The sequence below is a fragment of the Paramisgurnus dabryanus genome, chromosome 9 (genome assembly GCF_030506205.2).
Source record: "Paramisgurnus dabryanus chromosome 9, PD_genome_1.1, whole genome shotgun sequence".
Taxonomy (NCBI): Eukaryota; Metazoa; Chordata; class Actinopteri; order Cypriniformes; family Cobitidae; genus Paramisgurnus; species Paramisgurnus dabryanus.
In genome coordinates, this window is record NC_133345.1 from 17,221,736 (window position 1) to 17,242,649 (window position 20,914).

The 20,914-nt window shown below is 39.0% G+C and overlaps 1 protein-coding gene across 2 annotated transcripts; it reads right to left on the bottom strand.

The window, feature by feature from the left end:
- Nucleotides 1-10,983: 10,983 nt before the first annotated feature.
- On the bottom strand, nt 10,984-20,011 carry cyp19a1a (cytochrome P450, family 19, subfamily A, polypeptide 1a). Of its 2 annotated transcripts, none has more exons than XM_073815724.1 (9): nt 19,844-20,011; nt 15,948-16,098; nt 15,701-15,855; nt 14,859-15,035; nt 14,610-14,724; nt 14,279-14,390; nt 13,631-13,793; nt 12,809-13,050; nt 10,984-11,647 (listed from the first exon to the last, which is right to left on the bottom strand). In XM_073815724.1, exons 1-9 carry the CDS (start codon nt 20,007-20,009, stop codon nt 11,393-11,395), a joined length of 1,536 nt encoding a protein of 511 aa, XP_073671825.1. In that variant the 5' UTR covers nt 20,010-20,011; the 3' UTR covers nt 10,984-11,392. The 2 variants fall into 2 exon arrangements, with proteins under 2 accessions (XP_073671825.1, XP_065121134.1); XM_065265062.2 differs by lacking the exon at nt 19,844-20,011 and adding an exon at nt 16,925-17,269.
- Between the last annotated feature and the right edge of the window lie 903 nt (nt 20,012-20,914).

Consider the following 20,914-nt stretch of genomic DNA (forward strand, 5'->3'; position numbering starts at 1 on the left):
TCAGTTTGAATGGGCAAATGTATTTAATTTTTTTACATAGTGCTTTTAAAGTACATTTTAATGAATACATATTACTACTATTATTTAAATATAAAAATCTCATCTCATAAAAAACAAAAATCTCATTCTGTTTGGGGGCGCCACTGGGTGCAGTAGATAAGACACACGCCTTTGGTGTGAGAGTCCAGGGTTCGAATCCACTGTGACACACCAATTTGTCCCTAAAGCCCTTTTCACACAGATATGCCGTAAGATACACGGGACAGGCATTATGGAATTTTCCGGGACAGTTTGATATTTTATTCATTCACACTGACAAGATTACCCGGTCCCGGAAAGACACGTGACCTGTTGAAAGCCCCGCCCTCTCTTCTACGCAGCGTCTGAAGTTTTCTCTCCAGAAACAACTTGCGTGCATTTTTGTTTATGATAAGACTATAAAGGAGCGCGTGAACCCACAGTTCTATTCTGGTGAATGTGTCACAAGGTGACGATCTTTTTTTTTAAGGGCGGAACCAAAGTTCGGGAAGTTTTGGTTCCGCCGGAAAGTTTCCCCATCGGGCCATATATGAGGACGGACCTTCTTACTTCCTGGTTGCCAGGACGACGGAATCAGGGCTTGACGAGCCGCAGGTGAGAGAGATTAAGGTAGCGAAATATGGTTGGAGGCTGTTTGAAATAAAAGGGCTCTGCTGAAACACAAGGAGGAGAGTTGTTTTTGGGCACAAGCTCCATTTGCTGCCTAGGGCAGAGAAAATTCACACGCTCCGTCCTTGGAGGGGCCGGAGGGCGCCGTTGATCCACGGAGTGCTTATAGCAAGAGGAAAGAGTGCGGCAGCCAAGAGAGGCGAAAAGGACGGAGCTGTGATATTTAAAGGAGCACTGCATCACGTGGACGCTTTGTGGATGCCACTGTTAGAGGAAACCCTGTGGGTAGAAGAAAACAATGGAGATTGTGACACGCTTGGAGTAACCAAGGAGGAAGTAAACGAAGCAGTTTGTGAACTAATTTCCAAGAGGACCGCTGTGAGTATTGGCTCTGGATTTAACTGAAATATAACTACTAACCTGTGTATTATCGAACGCCTCCAGGAAGGCGGCCCTACCCCTGATCTAGCGTGGTAGGTGAGCCGCAGGAATAAGTGGATTGAGCAGCCGTAGCAGCAGAACCAAAAGCTCCGACCGTAGTACCATCGCCCCATCCGACCTTAGCGAAGTGGAGGACGTCGGGCGTCTCGTGTGTACACTTGTAGTGTGGTGGGTGAGGCTATGTCATTTTGAAAAAAACCTTTCACGTTGAAGTGGTGCTGTGTATTTGCTGTGGGTTGCTGTGCAAGTGCTGTGTGTCTTGTCAGACGTACCCCGCATCATCCTTCTACTGAGGAGGAGACGGAGAGGCTGACGGTTGTGAGTAACACTAATTATTGTATGCTGGGTGCGATCCAAGTATAAAGTGACGGCGTGGGCTTTGGAAGTCGCCCCGCCTGTGTGTCGACAGTTACAGAGTGTGGCGGTGAAGACTTGGAAGCTGGCAGCGCGTGTGTGAGTACAACCTCGAACCTGTATATTGCTATTTTACCTGTGTGTTCTATCTTGTGGCAGAGTGAGAGGCGAAGCAGTTCCGCCGCCCCGTGGCCTCTACAAAGGGGCGCCCCTGTCCAGTATCCGATCGGCCTACGGGCATTGAGGATAGGGCAGCGCTCGGCCCGGCGAGACGGTGCGACAGTTCGCCCCCTGCTGATCAGCGCATCCGCCGAGAGGGTTTTTGCCCCCGGCGACCCCTAGGAAAACCATCGTCGTTTGCCTTTCTGTGCAGGCCCGCTGTCGTAAGCCCGCCCCCGTACATGGCGATCACAACGCCGTAGAACGAACTGTGAACAGTCATCCATGCCCCGAGCTGTAAACAGCAGAGAGGTGAGAAGTATCCAAGTTGCACTAACTGTGTTATTGTGTCCAAACTGCCTGTAAAGGAAGAGAGAACGAGAGTGAACGTCAGTAGAACGAACTGTGAACAGTCATCCATGCCCCGAGCTGTAAACAGCAGAGAGGTGAGAAGTATCCAAGTTGCACTAACTGTGTTATTGTGTCCAAGCTGCCTGTAAAGGAAGAGAGAACGAGAGTGAACGTCAGTAGAACGAACTGTGAACAGTCATCCATGCCCCGAGCTGTAAACAGCAGAGAGGTGAGAAGTATCCAAGTTGCACTAACTGTGTTATTGTGTCCAAGCTGCCTGTAAAGGACGAGAGAACGAGAGTGAACGTCAGTAGAACGAACTGTGAACAGTCATACATGCCCTGAGCTATAAACAGCAGAGAGGTGAGACGTATCCAAGTTGCACTAACTATGTTATTGTGTCTGCCTGTAAAGGAAGAGAGAACGAGAGTGAACGTCAGTAGAACGAACTGTGGACAGTCACATATACCCGAGCTGTAAACAGAGGGGTGAGAAGTATCCAAGTTGCACTAACTGTGCTATGGTGTCCAAGCTGCCTGCAAAGGAAGGGAGAACGAGAGTGAACGTCAGGAGAATGAACTGTGTAAAGACTCAGTTGGTGATGAAGGAGGAGAGCCTGGAGTGGCCGTTATTTTAAGTTCCCCCTTTTTCCCTCCCCTATTTATCATTTTTAATTAAATTAAATAAAGTACATTTTAATTTAGGCTTACCTTGTGTGTCTGGTCATTGGGGTGGCTTTGGGAATCCCCTCGAGGTGGAGAAAGGGGCGTGACCTTATTTACATTTGGGTCCACCCCTACCTGTGACAGATTTGGCGTAGTCGGCAGTCCACCTCGGGTCGAGACCAAGGTCCCCCAATGGCCCACCACGTTTTTTTTTAAAAAAAAAAAAGCTCCCATCAACCCCTTACCGGTCCCCAAACAACGCATTCTCGGGACGAGAACGGATTGGCGGGGGGGGATGTCACAAGGTGACGATCTTTTTTTTTAAGGGCGGAACCAAAGTTCGGGAAGTTTTGGTTCCGCCGGAAAGTTTCCCCATCGGGCCATATATGAGGACGGACCTTCTTACTTCCTGGTTGCCAGGACGACGGAATCAGGGCTTGACGAGCCGCAGGTGAGAGAGATTAAGGTAGCGAAATATGGTTGGAGGCTGTTTGAAATAAAAGGGCTCTGCTGAAACACAAGGAGGAGAGTTGTTTTTGGGCACAAGCTCCATTTGCTGCCTAGGGCAGAGAAAATTCACACGCTCCGTCCTTGGAGGGGCCGGAGGGCGCCGTTGATCCACGGAGTGCTTATAGCAAGAGGAAAGAGTGCGGCAGCCAAGAGAGGCAAAAAGGACGGAGCTGTGATATTTAAAGGAGCACTGCATCACGTGGACGCTTTGTGGATGCCACTGTTAGAGGAAACCCTGTGGGTAGAAGAAAACAATGGAGATTGTGACACGCTTGGAGTAACCAAGGAGGAAGTAAACGAAGCAGTTTGTGAACTAATTTCCAAGAGGACCGCTGTGAGTATTGGCTCTGGATTTAACTGAAATATAACTACTAACCTGTGTATTATCGAACGCCTCCAGGAAGGCGGCCCTACCCCTGATCTAGCGTGGTAGGTGAGCCGCAGGAATAAGTGGATTGAGCAGCCGTAGCAGCAGAACCAAAAGCTCCGACCGTAGTACCATCGCCCCATCCGACCTTAGCGAAGTGGAGGACGTCGGGCGTCTCGTGTGTACACTTGTAGTGTGGTGGGTGAGGCTATGTCATTTTGAAAAAACCTTTCACGTTGAAGTGGTGCTGTGTATTTGCTGTGGGTTGCTGTGCAAGTGCTGTGTGTCTTGTCAGACGTACCCCGCATCATCCTTCTACTGAGGAGGAGACGGAGAGGCTGACGGTTGTGAGTAACACTAATTATTGTATGCTGGGTGCGATCCAAGTATAAAGTGACGGCGTGGGCTTTGGAAGTCGCCCCGCCTGTGTGTCGACAGTTACAGAGTGTGGCGGTGAAGACTTGGAAGCTGGCAGCGCGTGTGTGAGTACAACCTCGAACCTGTATATTGCTATTTTACCTGTGTGTTCTATCTTGTGGCAGAGTGAGAGGCGAAGCAGTTCCGCCGCCCCGTGGCCTCTACAAAGGGGCGCCCCTGTCCAGTATCCGATCGGCCTACGGGCATTGAGGATAGGGCAGCGCTCGGCCCGGCGAGACGGTGCGACAGTTCGCCCCCTGCTGATCAGCGCATCCGCCGAGAGGGTTTTTGCCCCCGGCGACCCCTAGGAAAACCATCGTCGTTTGCCTTTCTGTGCAGGCCCGCTGTCGTAAGCCCGCCCCCGTACATGGCGATCACAACGCCGTAGAACGAACTGTGAACAGTCATCCATGCCCCGAGCTGTAAACAGCAGAGAGGTGAGAAGTATCCAAGTTGCACTAACTGTGTTATTGTGTCCAAACTGCCTGTAAAGGAAGAGAGAACGAGAGTGAACGTCAGTAGAACGAACTGTGAACAGTCATCCATGCCCCGAGCTGTAAACAGCAGAGAGGTGAGAAGTATCCAAGTTGCACTAACTGTGTTATTGTGTCCAAGCTGCCTGTAAAGGAAGAGAGAACGAGAGTGAACGTCAGTAGAACGAACTGTGAACAGTCATCCATGCCCCGAGCTGTAAACAGCAGAGAGGTGAGAAGTATCCAAGTTGCACTAACTGTGTTATTGTGTCCAAGCTGCCTGTAAAGGACGAGAGAACGAGAGTGAACGTCAGTAGAACGAACTGTGAACAGTCATACATGCCCTGAGCTATAAACAGCAGAGAGGTGAGACGTATCCAAGTTGCACTAACTATGTTATTGTGTCTGCCTGTAAAGGAAGAGAGAACGAGAGTGAACGTCAGTAGAACGAACTGTGGACAGTCACATATACCCGAGCTGTAAACAGAGGGGTGAGAAGTATCCAAGTTGCACTAACTGTGCTATGGTGTCCAAGCTGCCTGCAAAGGAAGGGAGAACGAGAGTGAACGTCAGGAGAATGAACTGTGTAAAGACTCAGTTGGTGATGAAGGAGGAGAGCCTGGAGTGGCCGTTATTTTAAGTTCCCCCTTTTTCCCTCCCCTATTTATCATTTTTAATTAAATTAAATAAAGTACATTTTAATTTAGGCTTACCTTGTGTGTCTGGTCATTGGGGTGGCTTTGGGAATCCCCTCGAGGTGGAGAAAGGGGCGTGACCTTATTTACATTTGGGTCCACCCCTACCTGTGACAAATGATCTCAGCTTCAGAGTGTATATTTGACGAGCTCCCTGATTTCTGCTTTGATACAGTTTTCAGACATTTCTCATCGTGATTGTTTATATGCATTTAAAACCCGCATTTTGAGGAGCTGAACGATATATCTTGTTGGGATGACGCGCGGGTATTTTCCTTTATTATAGCTCAAATGAGCACGTGACATGATATTCTTTTATGCTGCTGAATGATCTCCGTTTCAACGCATTAAGTCACGAGCTAACTTACCTGATATCTGCTTCAGTCCAGTTTGCTGACATTTCTCATCGTGAATGTTGTAAATCCTTCATTTTAAAGAGTTGAACCAACTTCATGTTGCCATGACACGCGCATCCTCACTACGGCACGTGCGTCATTGTTTATGCGTCTCATATATCATTTCCTGATAACTGCTTCAATCTAGTTTGCACCATTTCTCGTGGTGAATGTTTATATGCATGTTATCTCTCGTTGTAAGGAGCTGAAGCATAACTTTTGTTGTGATGATGACGCGCGCGTTCTCACTTCGACACGCCCATTACGGCATCCTTGCGGCTTTCTGTTCACACAGAGGGTTACCCGCGTATCTTACTAGGTCCTCTTTCTGGCAACGATCCCAGAAGATTAACGGAACGAGTTTTTGTTCACACAGACGCTTGTCTGGCAATTTTACGGGTATTTTCTGGGACCAGAGGTCTGTGTGAATGGGGTTTAAGCAAGACACATAACCCATAGTTGCTCCTGAGGTGTGCGACCTCTGACATATATGCAATTGTAAGTTGCTTTGGATAAAAGTGTCAGATAAATGAATAAATGTAAATGTTGTTGTCTTTACATTTACCATATTAACACACTATAGCACTACATTTGAGTTAACAAATTACAGTGTGGGAGTTAATTTTGAACAAATAAAAATATTTTACACTGATCAGTGTAAAGATATAGTTACATTTTTTTAACTCTACATGGAGTTAACCCTTTTATTATGTTCCGGGTAAATTTGACCTGTTTTGATTTTTAAGCTGTCAGAAAAAAACAGTTAACCTATAATTTTATTCTTGAAAATGTGTGTTTTTTTCTAATTTATGGCCATTAAAGGCGCTCTAAGCGAATCTGTGAGACGTCACTTTTTGTTGATGTTTGAACTGTTTTCAAACAAACGGAGCGTAGCTAACTCCTCCCCCTCCCTTCCGTGCTTTCATGAACGCGCCCAACCCCCACTTCCAAATCCTTCTTGTCGTTTATTGGCTGGAACACTTTGTTATGTTTTGTGGTGGTAGGTTTGACCACTTTGTTTTTGTTGCAGTTTGTGGAGCCTTGGCTGCTACAAAGAACGTGTTTTTTTTACAGTTTGATCAGCGGACAGGCAGCAAGCAGATAGTGAGGAGATGTTTGTTGTATGAAACAAAAAATGTTTTATGGTCTAAAACGCGTGAATTCGCTTAGAGCACCTTTAACGTTCATGCAAAGTTAGGATATGCTGATATGGTGTTTTACTACCCAGAAAAGGGAGAAGTGAGCTTTTCCTCACTATTTTCAGTAGTGATAAAGACTTCCTCAGACACAGAAAAGTAAAAGTGAACTATCATTTCTATTTTCAATGTATATGAAATACTATGTAAAGCAGATAAATTCAGACCCACAGAAAATCCAGAGATAACTACAGGCGAGGCCAGTTGTGCCCCATAAAACATGACACCAAAACAAGCACAATTTGTGTCAAATGCAAGAAGTTAGAAATGTGTGCACATAATGTTAACAGTGATTTCTTGAATTTGTACAGTGAGCCTCAAGAACAAAAGTTGAGCCTGTTTATGAAAAGAAAACCTTCATTTCTTTTATTTTATTTAGGATGTTTTAAACATACATATGTGAAAAAAAATATGCTGAATAAAAATAAAGCATTTGTTAAAATAAACAAATTTAAAGGAACAGTATGTAGGATTGTGGCCAAAACTGGTATTGCAATCACAAAACTTGTGGCTAAAAGTGGTACTGCAATCACACAGCTGGTGGCCAATATACCAAACGACAACATAAACATCAGTTGAGGGCTGCAACTTCACTTTTTAAATGACAATATCCTGGCCTACCACTGTTGTGAGTGATATAAGTATTTGAAATGAAAATGATTTCTTAAAGCAACACCAAAAAGTTTTTTTTTTTTACCTCAAAATAACGTTTCCAAAAAAGTTTCAGTCATTCATCCACTCAAAACAGGGTGAACGTAACTTTCACATTCACTTTGCAGCTCTCTATCGGCCAAAACCGCCCTAAATAAGTTTCCAACAGTCAGGTCGCAGTTCTGTAGTTCGAGTAAAAATTACAAAAACTTGCTTTACGGCACTGGAGCATCCTGCAGGCTGTGGATGGAGCATACTCGGCAGGTACATAAAAAAGAAAGATACCATTACCTAGCGTTCATGCAGCTTTTCAATTGTCATCATGGCGGAGCCTGCAAAGAAAAGGAAGGGTTTCATTTCAGAGGAGGCGAAGAAAAGAAAAGTAGGCTAAATTATTTACGACAGTGGTAATGGACAATTCTGCTTCCAACCTGTAGGGGAAGCAAAGAGCAAACACTCTTTAGTGTTGCTTTAATGTCTAGTGACATATTTTATGATTAATTGATATCATTTACTTACATACTGTTCTTTTAAATATTGTGGTTAAATGCATTTTTTTTTTATGTTTTTAATGTGTAGAAAATACTGATACTGAAATGGTCCTGTTACTAATACCTTCTTGTTTTTCATATTGTGATATTTAACTTGCATTGAATTCAAAAATTGAACACAATACAAGGGTTAAAGTGTTGAAATGAATTCTTATCGAGTTATTCTGAGGTTCCATATTTTGCTGAGTACAGTCTGAGACAAAAGTATTTGTTGTACGTGTTAACAAACATATTTAGAAAAACTTTGGGTAAAATAATCCAGTCAGGCAGTGGTCGTTGGGCGGGACTTTATCAATGTGACATCACATTAACAAGAGAATCAAAACAGCATGTCTTATGAGACTGCTTTGGTTTAATAGGGATTTAAAAATTGTTTTTTTTTTCATTGTAGGGTTGTTGTGTTCACACACTACTAACACACTTTCATGTCCTAACACCTTGTAAAAGTGGATTTTGCATTCTTGATGCCCTTTAACATCCTCAAAATTCCAGAAACATTTTGCTGTGGTAGAATTTAAAACCATTTGTTTATGGATTGAATTAGAAGGCAAATAAGTTACAAGTGTCTACTGTAATAAAAAAAACATAAATAAAAATGACATTTATGATGTTGGTTTGGTGAGTTTGACGCACAGAAAACAGAAGACTTTGTATTTTCTTAAGGCCTTTCGCAAACCACAGTAAAGTTTGTGGATCAGAAGTAAAATCTAACTTTGATGTGATTTCAATGCTGGATAACTGCCCAAACTGAATGAAAGTCTTTATGCTTTTCTAGTTTTCTCTGTGCCAGTGTGATTTTAATAGTAGTGAATTGAATCCTTTAGTTTTTATTAAACAAAATGTCCTTGCTTGTCTTTGTCACAAAATACATTTTAGGTTAAGTTTACTTAAAGGGAATAGTCCACCTAAACACATTTAACTTTACTTACAATCTTCCATTGAACACAAAAAGAGACGTTTAGCAAAACGACTGAGCTACGCTTATCCATATACACCAAAATAAAATAAAGAACTAGTGGCTGTAAAAACCTTTTTCACATTTATTTTTAAAAGTGTAGATTAACACTGAATGAGGACTTTGAATGTCATTCTGCACTTCAAACAAAATAAAATATACATGTAGCCTTTAGATTACTGTACATACATTGAATTATGCAATTTACAATAAAATTTTTAGTGTTTATTATATTATTCTTCTACATGTAACCCTCGCAAACCTCGTTTATCATAATGAAACTTGAAAATTTCAGAACCACAGGACAGAAATCATGACTCACAGATGGATATTTCAGATCAGTGGATATTCACTGATGCTGATGATCTCCATGGTAACCGGCCGCTGTAATATTCCAGCTGTAGAGCTCAGATCCGTAAACTATTGCATTAATACAAAGAGAGAGTCAAGGTAAAAGGCAGACTCACCGTGTGTGTATACATGCATAGATAATTGCTGTATAATATTACTTGTGGTTGCCAAGCATCTGCAGTAAGAGCAGTACGTGGTACGTGTGTGTAGTTTGTGTTTGTTTATGCTCATCCCTGTACACTTACTACAAATTCACACAATAACACTTCATCAACGACATTTCATAAAAGAGGTCATGGCACTTCGCAGAAATAATGTACATTAAATAACACAAATAAATGTGTTTTGTACTTATGGAACTGAACCTTTTTCCAACCCTTAATATTATACTTATATAAGTATAACATTTATTGTCCTGTACATTTGTGCTACCCACATGAATGACACTTCAAATAATGTGGTTTGATGAGAAGAGCTGTGCTATTGTGATGCTATTAAATGTTAGGACATGATTTTTGATTGGTTGATGAAAATCCTATATACTTACTGTACATTGAATATTATCAATATATATATTATGTATATTACTGTATTTCTGTCTGACTTTTATTGCTTTCATTACAATAATTGGCCGTGGCATGGTGGGTCAAATACAGTATAAGTGTCTGTGAACCTGAATGATATATGAGGACGGTAAAAATGAGGATTTTGGTTGTATAACAACTTTGTATTGACTGTTGTTTATTTGTTGACTCTTGTGTTTCTTTCTCTCTCGTCTTTTGCATGATGGCTCAAGGCTGTCTATGTCTATGAATATCTCCATCTGAATGTATTTGCTCATTAATCTTTTCCTGTTTAGCGAGCATTGACATGGAGATCTCTGGATATGACAGGTGCGTGTGGTTTTGTTTCAGTATTACAATGTGCATTTGTCCGCAGGTTACCACGGCAATAACATCCGTCATATTCATTTCCATGTGTTTATCGAAGTGTTGACAGGTGATTCTCACAGAAAACAAAAAGCAAGCCCAGATCAGGTGTCTGTGGATGCTATAGTTTAGATAGTTTTCATTTGTTCCCATCCAATTCAGGTTGTTTACAGAGAGTGGCCACACACAAATCGATTGATATCAACAACCAATGTAAATACTCACATTTCAAGTCCTTTACAATTAGGTTCTCTAACAGTTTTCATGTGCTTGAAACAAACTAAGCAATATGCATGTGTGTGTGTGTGTGTCTTCTCATGGACCCTACGTGTTGGCTGAAGGCTTTATGGGCCACATATGGAAGAAATGGCCCCTGAAATCAAATGGACCCTAAAAGAGATGCCTGCCAGATACACACAGGGGCTTCATAAATTATCGTCTGTTCAACATCTGTTTACTTCAACTAGTTTTGGGTTCGCACATTCGACAGCTCTAAATAATCTTCATCAGACAGACGAGCTGTGGATATCAGAAGATGCTGCGGTATCAGTACCTCTCATGATATACACCAGCGTGACAGCGCCCTCTGCTGGGCAATATTATTACAGACAATACAAAATACACAGCGCTTTCACACTTTGTGTTATCGTCTCTGTGTTATTATTGGAACAACACATTTTGTGATGTTTTGACACATCTTGTGCTGCCCCTTTTATTTATTTGAACACAAAAAACACATAATGTGTTAAATAGCATAAGCCAAAACAATTTGTAAAAACACATCCTTTCTTAGAGTAGAGGAGTTTTTATTACAAAATCACACAAACACATTGAAATTTACATAAAAAACAATAAAAGTTGAGAAATGTGTCCCTGTTCATCCCTGACATATTCATTTTTATTTCAATAAAAAATTTACAAATGTTTGTTATACTAATAAAGCACACAAAACAAGCAACTTAACCCTTTCAGACCCTGTGTCCACTGGAATGGACATCACATGTTTTGCTCATCAACCAATCAATCAAAATAAACACCTGAAATTCAGGTCTGAAGGGGTTAAACAGACCAGACTGCCATAAAAGTATTATTAAATGATACAATTGGAGTTGTTTGTTTGTACTAACAGTTTGAAATAGTAATGCAGAAAATGCCTTACATCATACTGTATCTCTGACAGATAAACACTTTAATACAAACAAATGTAAGCATACAAATATAAGAAAGACTAAAAAGTAGCGAATAAATATACAGTATGATGCGGACGCCTGCACGTTGTAGTATTCATGAGTTGTGTGTATGATTCGAGATGTTTCTCCGGATGAGCTGAACATTGAGAGGTGAATTCTGCTCCTCCACCGGCTGTTGAGAGAGATTGTTGGTTTGAGGGATGCTCTCAACGGTGCAGCCCTTCATAGGACACACAGAAAACCGAGACAACAACGTCACCAGGATGGACTTCATCATGACCATGGCAACGTGCTTTCCCACACACGAACGCGGGCCTGACCCGAATGGTTGAAAGAAACGATTCGGCACCTTTGCAAAAAGAGAGATTGCTGTTAAACTATGACAGATGCTGTTATGCCACAATATTGTATGATGTATAGTTACTACTCTAATTGTTACTGTCATTAAATGGTTACTTATTAACCACAGCTGCCAAAACTAAATTTTGAAGAATTTACTTTTTGATTTACACAATTTATAACATTAACTCTTTCCCTGCCAATTGAGGAGTTATCTCGTTAATTAAGAGAAATCGCTTCCCTGCCAATGACTAGTTTTTACGGCAATCCATATTTTCACTATTGTCCACTAAGTGGCGCACTTACACAACTTATTAACACTGAAGCACCCGCTGATTCAAAACAGTAAAAACTCTGTGTATGTTTTATCATCGTTCTGAATCGGATCTCCATCAAAATTCCCTTACAAAAATGCAATTATCTCAGGTTTTTGCTCAAAATTTTGTATTTTTGAAGAAACCCACCCATATATGAGAGGTGATAAAAAGAGAACAAATGAAGATAGGCTGAAATGTTTTTTGTTTGTTTGTTTGAAAGCATTTGGTAAATTGTATGTTTATATATTTGAAGAGTTTCGTTGCAAAACGAGATAACTCCGTTTTTTTTTCAGAAATCTGTTTTTTTGGTTGTGCATTCCAATTAATATCAATTCAACTGCAGTTGGTTTGTTTTGATTTAAACCTTCATAACTTAAAAATACAGCACCATAAACCAAAATAATAACATGATAACATAATAATAAACATGTTTTGACAAAAATGTTAAAAACTGAGTAATCTTGTTGTGCAACGAAACTCTTCATTTACAGAGACAAATTTCTGGAAGCCATTTAACTTTTGTAAAAATGCTGGCACTGGCTGGCAACTTTTTTTTAAAATGCTGGCAGGGAAAGAGTTAACTATTTTTACTGCTGTATTACTATATTGTTTACTATTACAAGGTTTTTCAAATCTACAGAATTTTAAGTAAAACAAACATTTAATTGGTGAATGTTGTAAAATATCTGGATGCTAATGACATTAAATGATACATTTTTTAAATAATTTTTGTTTTTAAGTTAATGTAGAAATCACATTTACAAATCCATACTGTAAATAAAAATGTACTCTTTTTATAAATAATAATCAATCATGTACAAAATATAAGACAAGAAACAAAGATTATTACTCACATTTTTCTGGAAGTTGTCCAGACTGAACTCTTTTGGTTTAGGGAAGAATTCAGTTTTGTGCATCCGTCCCACATTTAGTATGATGTTTGTTCCTTTCTTTACTCTGTAGCCCTCGATGACATCATCATCCAGCGCCCGACGCATAGTGAAGTCCACTACTGGGTGAAACCTGAGACACTCATTGATGAAACTCTCCAGAACGTGAAGCTTTGAGAGATCTGCATGCTGAAGACTCCTGTCAGCTACAAAACACACAAAATAAACAACTCACTTTAAATTAACTCAACATAAACTACACACTTAACGCATGTTAAATCTTCACCTAAAATTTTAAGGGGCGGTTTCCCAGACAGGGTTTAGATTAATCCAGAACTAGCCCTTAAATATTAGGACATTAAAGTAGTTTTTACAAACAAACCTAACAAAAAAAATCAAGAGTGGTGTGCATCTTCAGTCAAAAAAAATGGCACTGATATATGTTAAAATATTTGTTTTTGAATTAAGCAAGCTGAAACATGCAATTTAGTCTGGGACTAGGATAATGTTGATTTGATATTCTCATATTCCACATTAAAACCCAGTATGAAACATGCAGTTAGCATATAATCGTGAATTAATGCATCTGGGTGTCAAGAAAGTCAAACCTAACACAGTACATAAAAGAAGACACACGGAGCCAATATGATTTGAGAGCAAAAGAGTAAGATGATCAGTAAAGATAAATAATAAATGTGAACACTCTTGACATATGAGTATATAGGTTTGTAAATAAACAATGAGATATTTTCAAGACTAGTCTTAGCTAAATAGATGTTTTCAGACCTAAAACTGTATGTATTTCCTGCACGATCTTCAGCTCCACGTCTGGATTTTCTTTGAGGATCAACAACATGAAGAACAAACTGACAGACAGAGTATCTGGACCGGCGATCACCATTTCCAACACACACTGTCTGACATTCTCAGCGCTCAGCTCGCCGTGACTCTATAAACACACAAATACACACATACACATCACTCATTGTTATAGTTACGGCTGTGCAAAAATAACAGCTAACTATCGTGTTACATTTTTCCACGATAGTGTATCGATATTTTAATCTCTACTATCGATATGTTTTTTTTTTTATTTTTTTAACCGTCCTCCGCCGCTACTGTAGTTGTCGCTGTCCATTTGTCTGTCATATACGACCATTCGGCCAATGTCTCAGAAGTTAGCGGGAGTGAGAAAATGGCAGAAAAATCAAAAACGCCTGACGTGTGGATGCGCTTTAAGAAAAAAAATCAGCTCTATTTTTTACATCTTTGATTAAAAAAAAAGAAGTATTGCAATGTATCACAACATGCAATGGTTTGTATCGCATCGTGATGGATTGTGTCATGGCGCATGTATCGTGATACGTATTGTATGGTGAGGACCTTGCCAATACCCAGTGATGATGTCTATATGAGTGTGTGTGTTATACTGACCTGAGCAAATATCAGTTCTGCAGCGAAGTCAAGGTGATCGAGTTTCTCTGCCTGTAACAGCTGAGATCTTTTCATTTCTATCAGAGCTGCAATGGCGTCCTGCAACTCCTGACTGAAACACACACACACACACAATAAATAGATAAACAATCAAGCTTTACAGACATTGACAAAAATTATCACGTTACAATTTCAGTCTTATAAAACCTCCATGCATTAGCTGTTTCTTACAAAAAGCACCTGTGAGAGTGCCACATATCATGATACTGCATGATTACCATATTCATACGCAATGTTATCTAAAAAAAAACAAGTGCATTAAGAGACATACGCTTCTCGTATGTGTTTCCTGTGCAGCCAGTCCAGTCTGAAGTACACGTCAGGCTTGATAAGAACCGTCTGCCATGTGTCGAAATACTTGTGAATTTTCAGAAGCAAATCTCGCTCTGCATCACAAAAGCAAGATAATGCTACATTTTACCTCATAGTAGATGTTTATTATTAACCAAGTAGTCTTAACTAGAGATCAATAAACATAAAAGTCCACACATACAGTAGATTGGATTAAATCAGAACTAACCATTCAGAGGAACTCTTAGAAACAGTCTGTTGGAGATGTCCACTACGATACAGCGCAGTAAATTGAGGATGTCCACCTGTCCCTGGCTATCGGTGAGCTGAGATAAATCATCTAGATGTGTGCTTGTGGAAGAAGTGCAGATCTCCATAGTCCTCTGAAGACCTGGACCTGTTAAAGCTGACACAAAACACAAACACTTAAAGGGGCCATTTCACAAGACTTTTTTAAGATGTCAAATAAATCTTTGGTGTCCCCAGAGTACATATGTGAAGTTTTAGCTCAAAATATCATAAAGATAATGTATTATAGCATGTGCCGATTGTGGGTGTGTCCCTTTAAATGCAAATGAGCTGATGAAATGCAAACACTGATCACCATAATGGTGGTTTGTTAAAATTGAAACTCAATTGTGCTGCCAATTATTCTCTATCTCTCTGTGTTTGGTTAGTTGCAGACTAAGGGGCAGTATTATTATAATAAAATCCCCTTCTGACATCACAAGGGGAGACAAATTTCAATGACCTATTTTTTGCATGCTTGCAGAGAATGGTTTACCAAAACTAAGTTACTGTGTTGTTTCACATTTTCTAGGTTGATAGAAGCACTGGGAACCCAATTATAGCACTTAAACATGAAAAAAGTCAGATTTTCAAGAAATGTCCCCTTTAAGATGGCATGCATGGTTTACATTGATTTATAAAAGTGTAACCTAACCCTTTCGAAAAAACTCTTAACACAAAAAAACACAATTTTGTTGTGCTTTGTCAACTATTTGATGTAAGGAAGCAATTAGTTCATTGTGCATTAAAACATTATTTAGACATTATATAAAATATAAAAACCTTTAGCGTAGAAGATGCGTATTTTTTTCCAGAGAGCGACGTTTGAGTTGAATATAATGCCCTGTTCGTGCATCCCGATACACTGCAGACCCAATTTGCTCCCAAACCTTGAGATGTACTGAGATTTCTTCAACACATGATACACAGCAGAAGACCTGAGGATCAAACAGCAGAAGAATAATTTCATATCATCGCTTCACATTTATCACAGATTGATCACAGATGATACAATGATACAGATCCGTACCTGCTCAGGATGAGAGTCTCTTCGCCGTTGATCCAGACTCTCACCATGTCTCCGTATCTGGAGTTGTAGTAGTTGCTGGCTGTTCCGATCCCACACCAGATGAACCGACAATAAGACAACAGAGGTCCCAGACCCAAAAGAAAACAAGGACCTGAACAAAACACATTAGCAAATATATTTTATTGTCTCATAATAATTGATACAAACAGTTGACACTGTTGTTTAAAGCATACGACATACACAAAGTTCAAATTAAAATCATAAAAATGTCTGTATAAATGACAGCTGGTTGCCAGTAACTTACTGTAGATTTTACATTTATGTCATTTACTGGCAACAGTTTGTTCAAGTTAAATGAACATAAAAAAATCAGTCTTTATCTTCTACAAGAGGTTACTGGCAACCAGCTGCATAATTAAAGCAATTTTTTACAGCGATGAACAGCTTATTGCGTTTATAAAGCGATGAAAGACATTAGCATTTAATAAATAGTTCAATTTAGTAAAACAAATATTTTTCCAACATTATATATGTATATAAATGTATGTAAATTTTATTTAAAATAAATATTCAGAATAAATTTTATTAATTCTAATTGGCTGAGAAATGTTTCATGGGTGTTGATTATTTTTCTGTAAACCGCACACCTGACCTGTCAAATGTCTCAAAAGCAATATTTTTTGTAACCGTGGTATAAGTGAAGTAATTGGCTGCCTTTGAATTATAAGAAAATAATCCACACCCCCTTCATGTTGTGCCACATTACCACCTTGGATGTGCATTATTTTCTTATAATTCAACGGCCTGTCGTCAATTATTCCTTACATATACTTCACAGATGTCAGCAACAATGCTGCGACTGAAAAAATAAAACACCACATCCAAATTAAACTCTTTTACAACAGCATCTATTTGTTAGGTACGGGTAAATAATCTAATATCTCAAATCAACTGTAGATAAAAGAGAAGCTACTGACCTGGCACACTGGATTTCTCTGACCGACGTTGTCCGATGGCCAGCAGCAGACCGAGAAACAGCAGTAGTAATGTAGCTGTGACTCCCTGCAGGCTTTCATCGGCCCCATCTGTGCTGTTAACGGCCCCACGAATCTGAAAATCCACCGTAGCCTCCCCGAGACGCAAGGGCTTCATTTCACAGAGCTTGAGCAGTTCGGCTGCCATAGATATAGATGGGTACAGAACAGACTAAAGGATCGGTACAGCACACATACACTTTTATATCTGAGCACTTGTATGGGGTTGGATCAGGAAAATTTAAAAGTCAAAATAAACCCTAACCTAACCTTGCCCAATGCATGCGTCCTTCAGCATCAGTCACGCAGTCACGTTTCCGAAAACCTTATCGTGACACTTGAACCCTCAGCTGCGCTGAACTAAAGCTCAATAAGACTTCAAAGAGTATCAAGTGTATTAAACACATCTCCTCAATGCCCTTGAGTCATTCTCCAACCCCTTCTGCTCAAAACAAAACATTTAGGCATACAATCTTTACTTTACATACTTCAAACATGTAATTTAAATTAAAGTTTATTATATATTATAAATATTATTTAGAAATCTTTAAAAATAATATTCACTTTAATTGCATTACATACCGAATCTAAAATATATTAATCCTTAAAATAAGAAAGATTTTTTTTTTAATTTTGCTGAATTTAAACAAATATTCACGTTCAAATGTTTACATATCATTGGTTCTTATAAGTACAAATAAAAACTTAAGGCCAGTCATGTACAGTCAAAATTTAGTTTGGAAAAATACAAAGAAAAGTTTTTCTTTGGACAAAAATATGTTTTAAATGCTAAATACATTGTTATGTTTACAGGTTTATAACATACAAAGTTTTTCTTACAATGCAATGTGAATATACATACTTTAAAATATATTTCTTTTTAAAATATATTTCTAAAAGTATAAACTTATGGCTAAAAATATATTGGGAAAAACTAATTTGTATATTTAATATTTTGATTTATTTTAATATTTAAACACATATATTTTTTAATATATAAAAAATATTTTTGAAAATAAAAATTGCCGTATGGGTATTGGCTTATATTTGATGCAATGTTGTTTTTGTAGGTCAGGCAGTTTGAAGATGCCCAAGTTTCATATAAATAAACAGTGGCGTCACAGTCTCCAAATGTTTATGGAAGAGTCTGTAAGCATGACTACTTACTGTAGGCATTTTGCATCATTAGACTTAAAACAAAAACAAATTGTTATGGTGAACACAAAAGCTAGTTTGTGTATCTTCAGTTTGCCTTTGTGTGTCTTTATCTGTACAGAGACGTTATGAATTCACTGAACGCCCACTTTCATTGCTAAAGAATTTATGGAAATAAGCAGACTGATCATCATCAGAGCAAACTGGTAGACCTTCATGAACACACTGATTCTCTCATATTAATGAATGTATTACAAATAACAATTCACAATAATAATAGAAGTAAGAATTCACATGCATATTTTTGTATATATTTATATTCATGTTAGGAATATTTATTATATTTAGGTTTTTATATGTAGAAGATTTACATATGGGTCAGTATTTCATAGTAGCTTAAGACATGAATCTCTGCTGTGACAATTATTACATAACTAGATTTTGTAATTTTTAAATTTGAGTGGTTCTCTACCTATGGTTGGTCACCTGTTTCAAGTGTGTTTACTGAAGGCAATCACAAGGTATCCGGTAGAGATCCAGTAGTTAAATCATGTCATAATCACTTGGTGGTCCTTATAAAGACTTTGACCCCCTCATGAAGATGTCAACCTTTTTAAACATGCAGTGACTGTATCAGATTAGGGTTTCTTAGAAAGCAGGGGTCTCTAGGGGGATCATTTTATGAGGATGGAATGTCTAACAGAGAAATCTTTAATTCATTAGGGAACAAAACGTTCCTATGCACATTGAAAGCCATTTAAAAATGTTGTCACTTGAATACAGCCTTTGTGATCCTCTGGTTTTGAAATTCTACAAATAAGATGTTTGTCCCTTGTTGCAAAACTGTGGGCAGGGGGCACGAGAAGGGGGAGATGTGGGTATTTTCCAACCATAAATTTAAAGTCAAATTTTTACCATGACACCCAAGAAAGTGTCATTGCATTGTGTTTGTAAGAGCATAACTACAAACAGCAAAGCAATGGTTTTAGGGGTAAGTCAAACATCTTTTTATGCTTTTTCTTATTGTCTGCTTACTTGATCATGTTGGCAGTCCGTCGGCATACAGCCAGAAACCTGAGAAGAGAGCATGCTGAGCTCTGGGATGGTCGTGTGTTCAGCCCAGTTGAGAAAGGCTGCTGTACGTCTATTGTGGGTGGGCGACTGTTCGGTTTCTCACGAGTAGTGCCAAATGACGAAGAATGATGACAATGTCTGAGACGTGGTGAACAGGGAGAGAAGCCAAACCACTTCCTCTTGTTGAACACAGTAATGTCCACTCAACTGACCCTCAAGTGCCTGTTACATAAAAACCTTCGCAAATATATCAAGTAGCTTTTTAGTTAAATCATTTCTGTGCAACCTTATGTTGTTTTGTTTTTTAAATGTTAGTTCATGACTATTAAACATTTTACATAAATCCAATTGTACAAATTGCATTCTACAATATTTTATAATCATTTATGTCATTCTCAACATAACATCCTTCAAACAGAATCAAAACATACAAGATCATTTTTGTTTTAGCAGATAGACATAATATGGGAAAGGGTTGGTGTTCCACAAAGCTCAGTCTTGGGCCCTTTTCTTTTTTCTCTTACATGCTCCTGATAAAGGGGAATTTTACCCAAAAACTACTTTCTGGCATCTCAAACCCATATTTCTTATCTTCTGCAATATCTGTTTAGTCTCAGAAGCTAAACTTCTGACCACTGATGTATGATCTGTCCTGTGTCTTATTCCAGCTAAAACCCACGGAGCACAAAAGCAACATATTTATTTCTGGTTCTTTACTTAAAGATTCCATTATGCTGGAAAAAAACTGTACCTGAACTGATATGACCCCCACATCCTTCCCTGAGCATAACCACATCATACAGTACAGATTCCTCACTTGTGCTCACACACAAACCCATCCTATCCTATCGCACAATGACCATGCAATGACCTACAGCCACAGGGCAATACACAACGGACTAACAACATTTATCATAGAGCAGAGGAAATTCTCATTTTTTTATACGTTTGGTTATGCACAACAACACAAAATTCATTTTTAATACTGTTATTGTAGATCAAAAATGGCCATTATCTGCCTTAAAGATTTATCTAGGGATGCCTTTTCACATTTATTATGCAAATATACAAAAAGTAAAGATTTTGGAGTTTGCATCCCTTTGATTTCTGGTGCTAACCAATCCGAATTAAAAGTGCAGAAGTGCATGATATCTGCATTGCGTGTCAAGTCTGTGCACACAGAAATCCCTTAAGGGTCTTTGCTACTTCAGTGACTGACATTTACTCACTGTGACATGAAATCACCTTGGAGTGGAATCATTTTTTGTCAGTATTGTTTTGTCTGCATTGTTGCAGTTTCTCATGGTAATACTTTTAGATTTATTCCAGTTTCCTAGTCACAATTATTTGTGGTAGTTTGGTTGTTATGCCAACTTTGTCGTAAGAAAGCTTTGACATTGCTAATGTCTGTAATAAAGCAAGCTGTCAATTATGCATTGACTGTTTCCTTTCGCTATAAAGACATTAATCACCATACTAATCCTTTTTTTCTCACCTACTGGTAACCTTTGTGTCCACTATTATAATGTATTATTTGATACATTCACACATCCTCAACTGCTACCCAAAATTTTGCCTCCTTTGTCGGAAAAGGAGCTTTAACAGACCTTAAACCTTGTCATAGCTCTCTGTATAATTCGAAAAAATTGTCCTTTAATGTGGAAACATTGTTTACTGTAGAAGTCTTGCTGTGGCTCGCAGTGT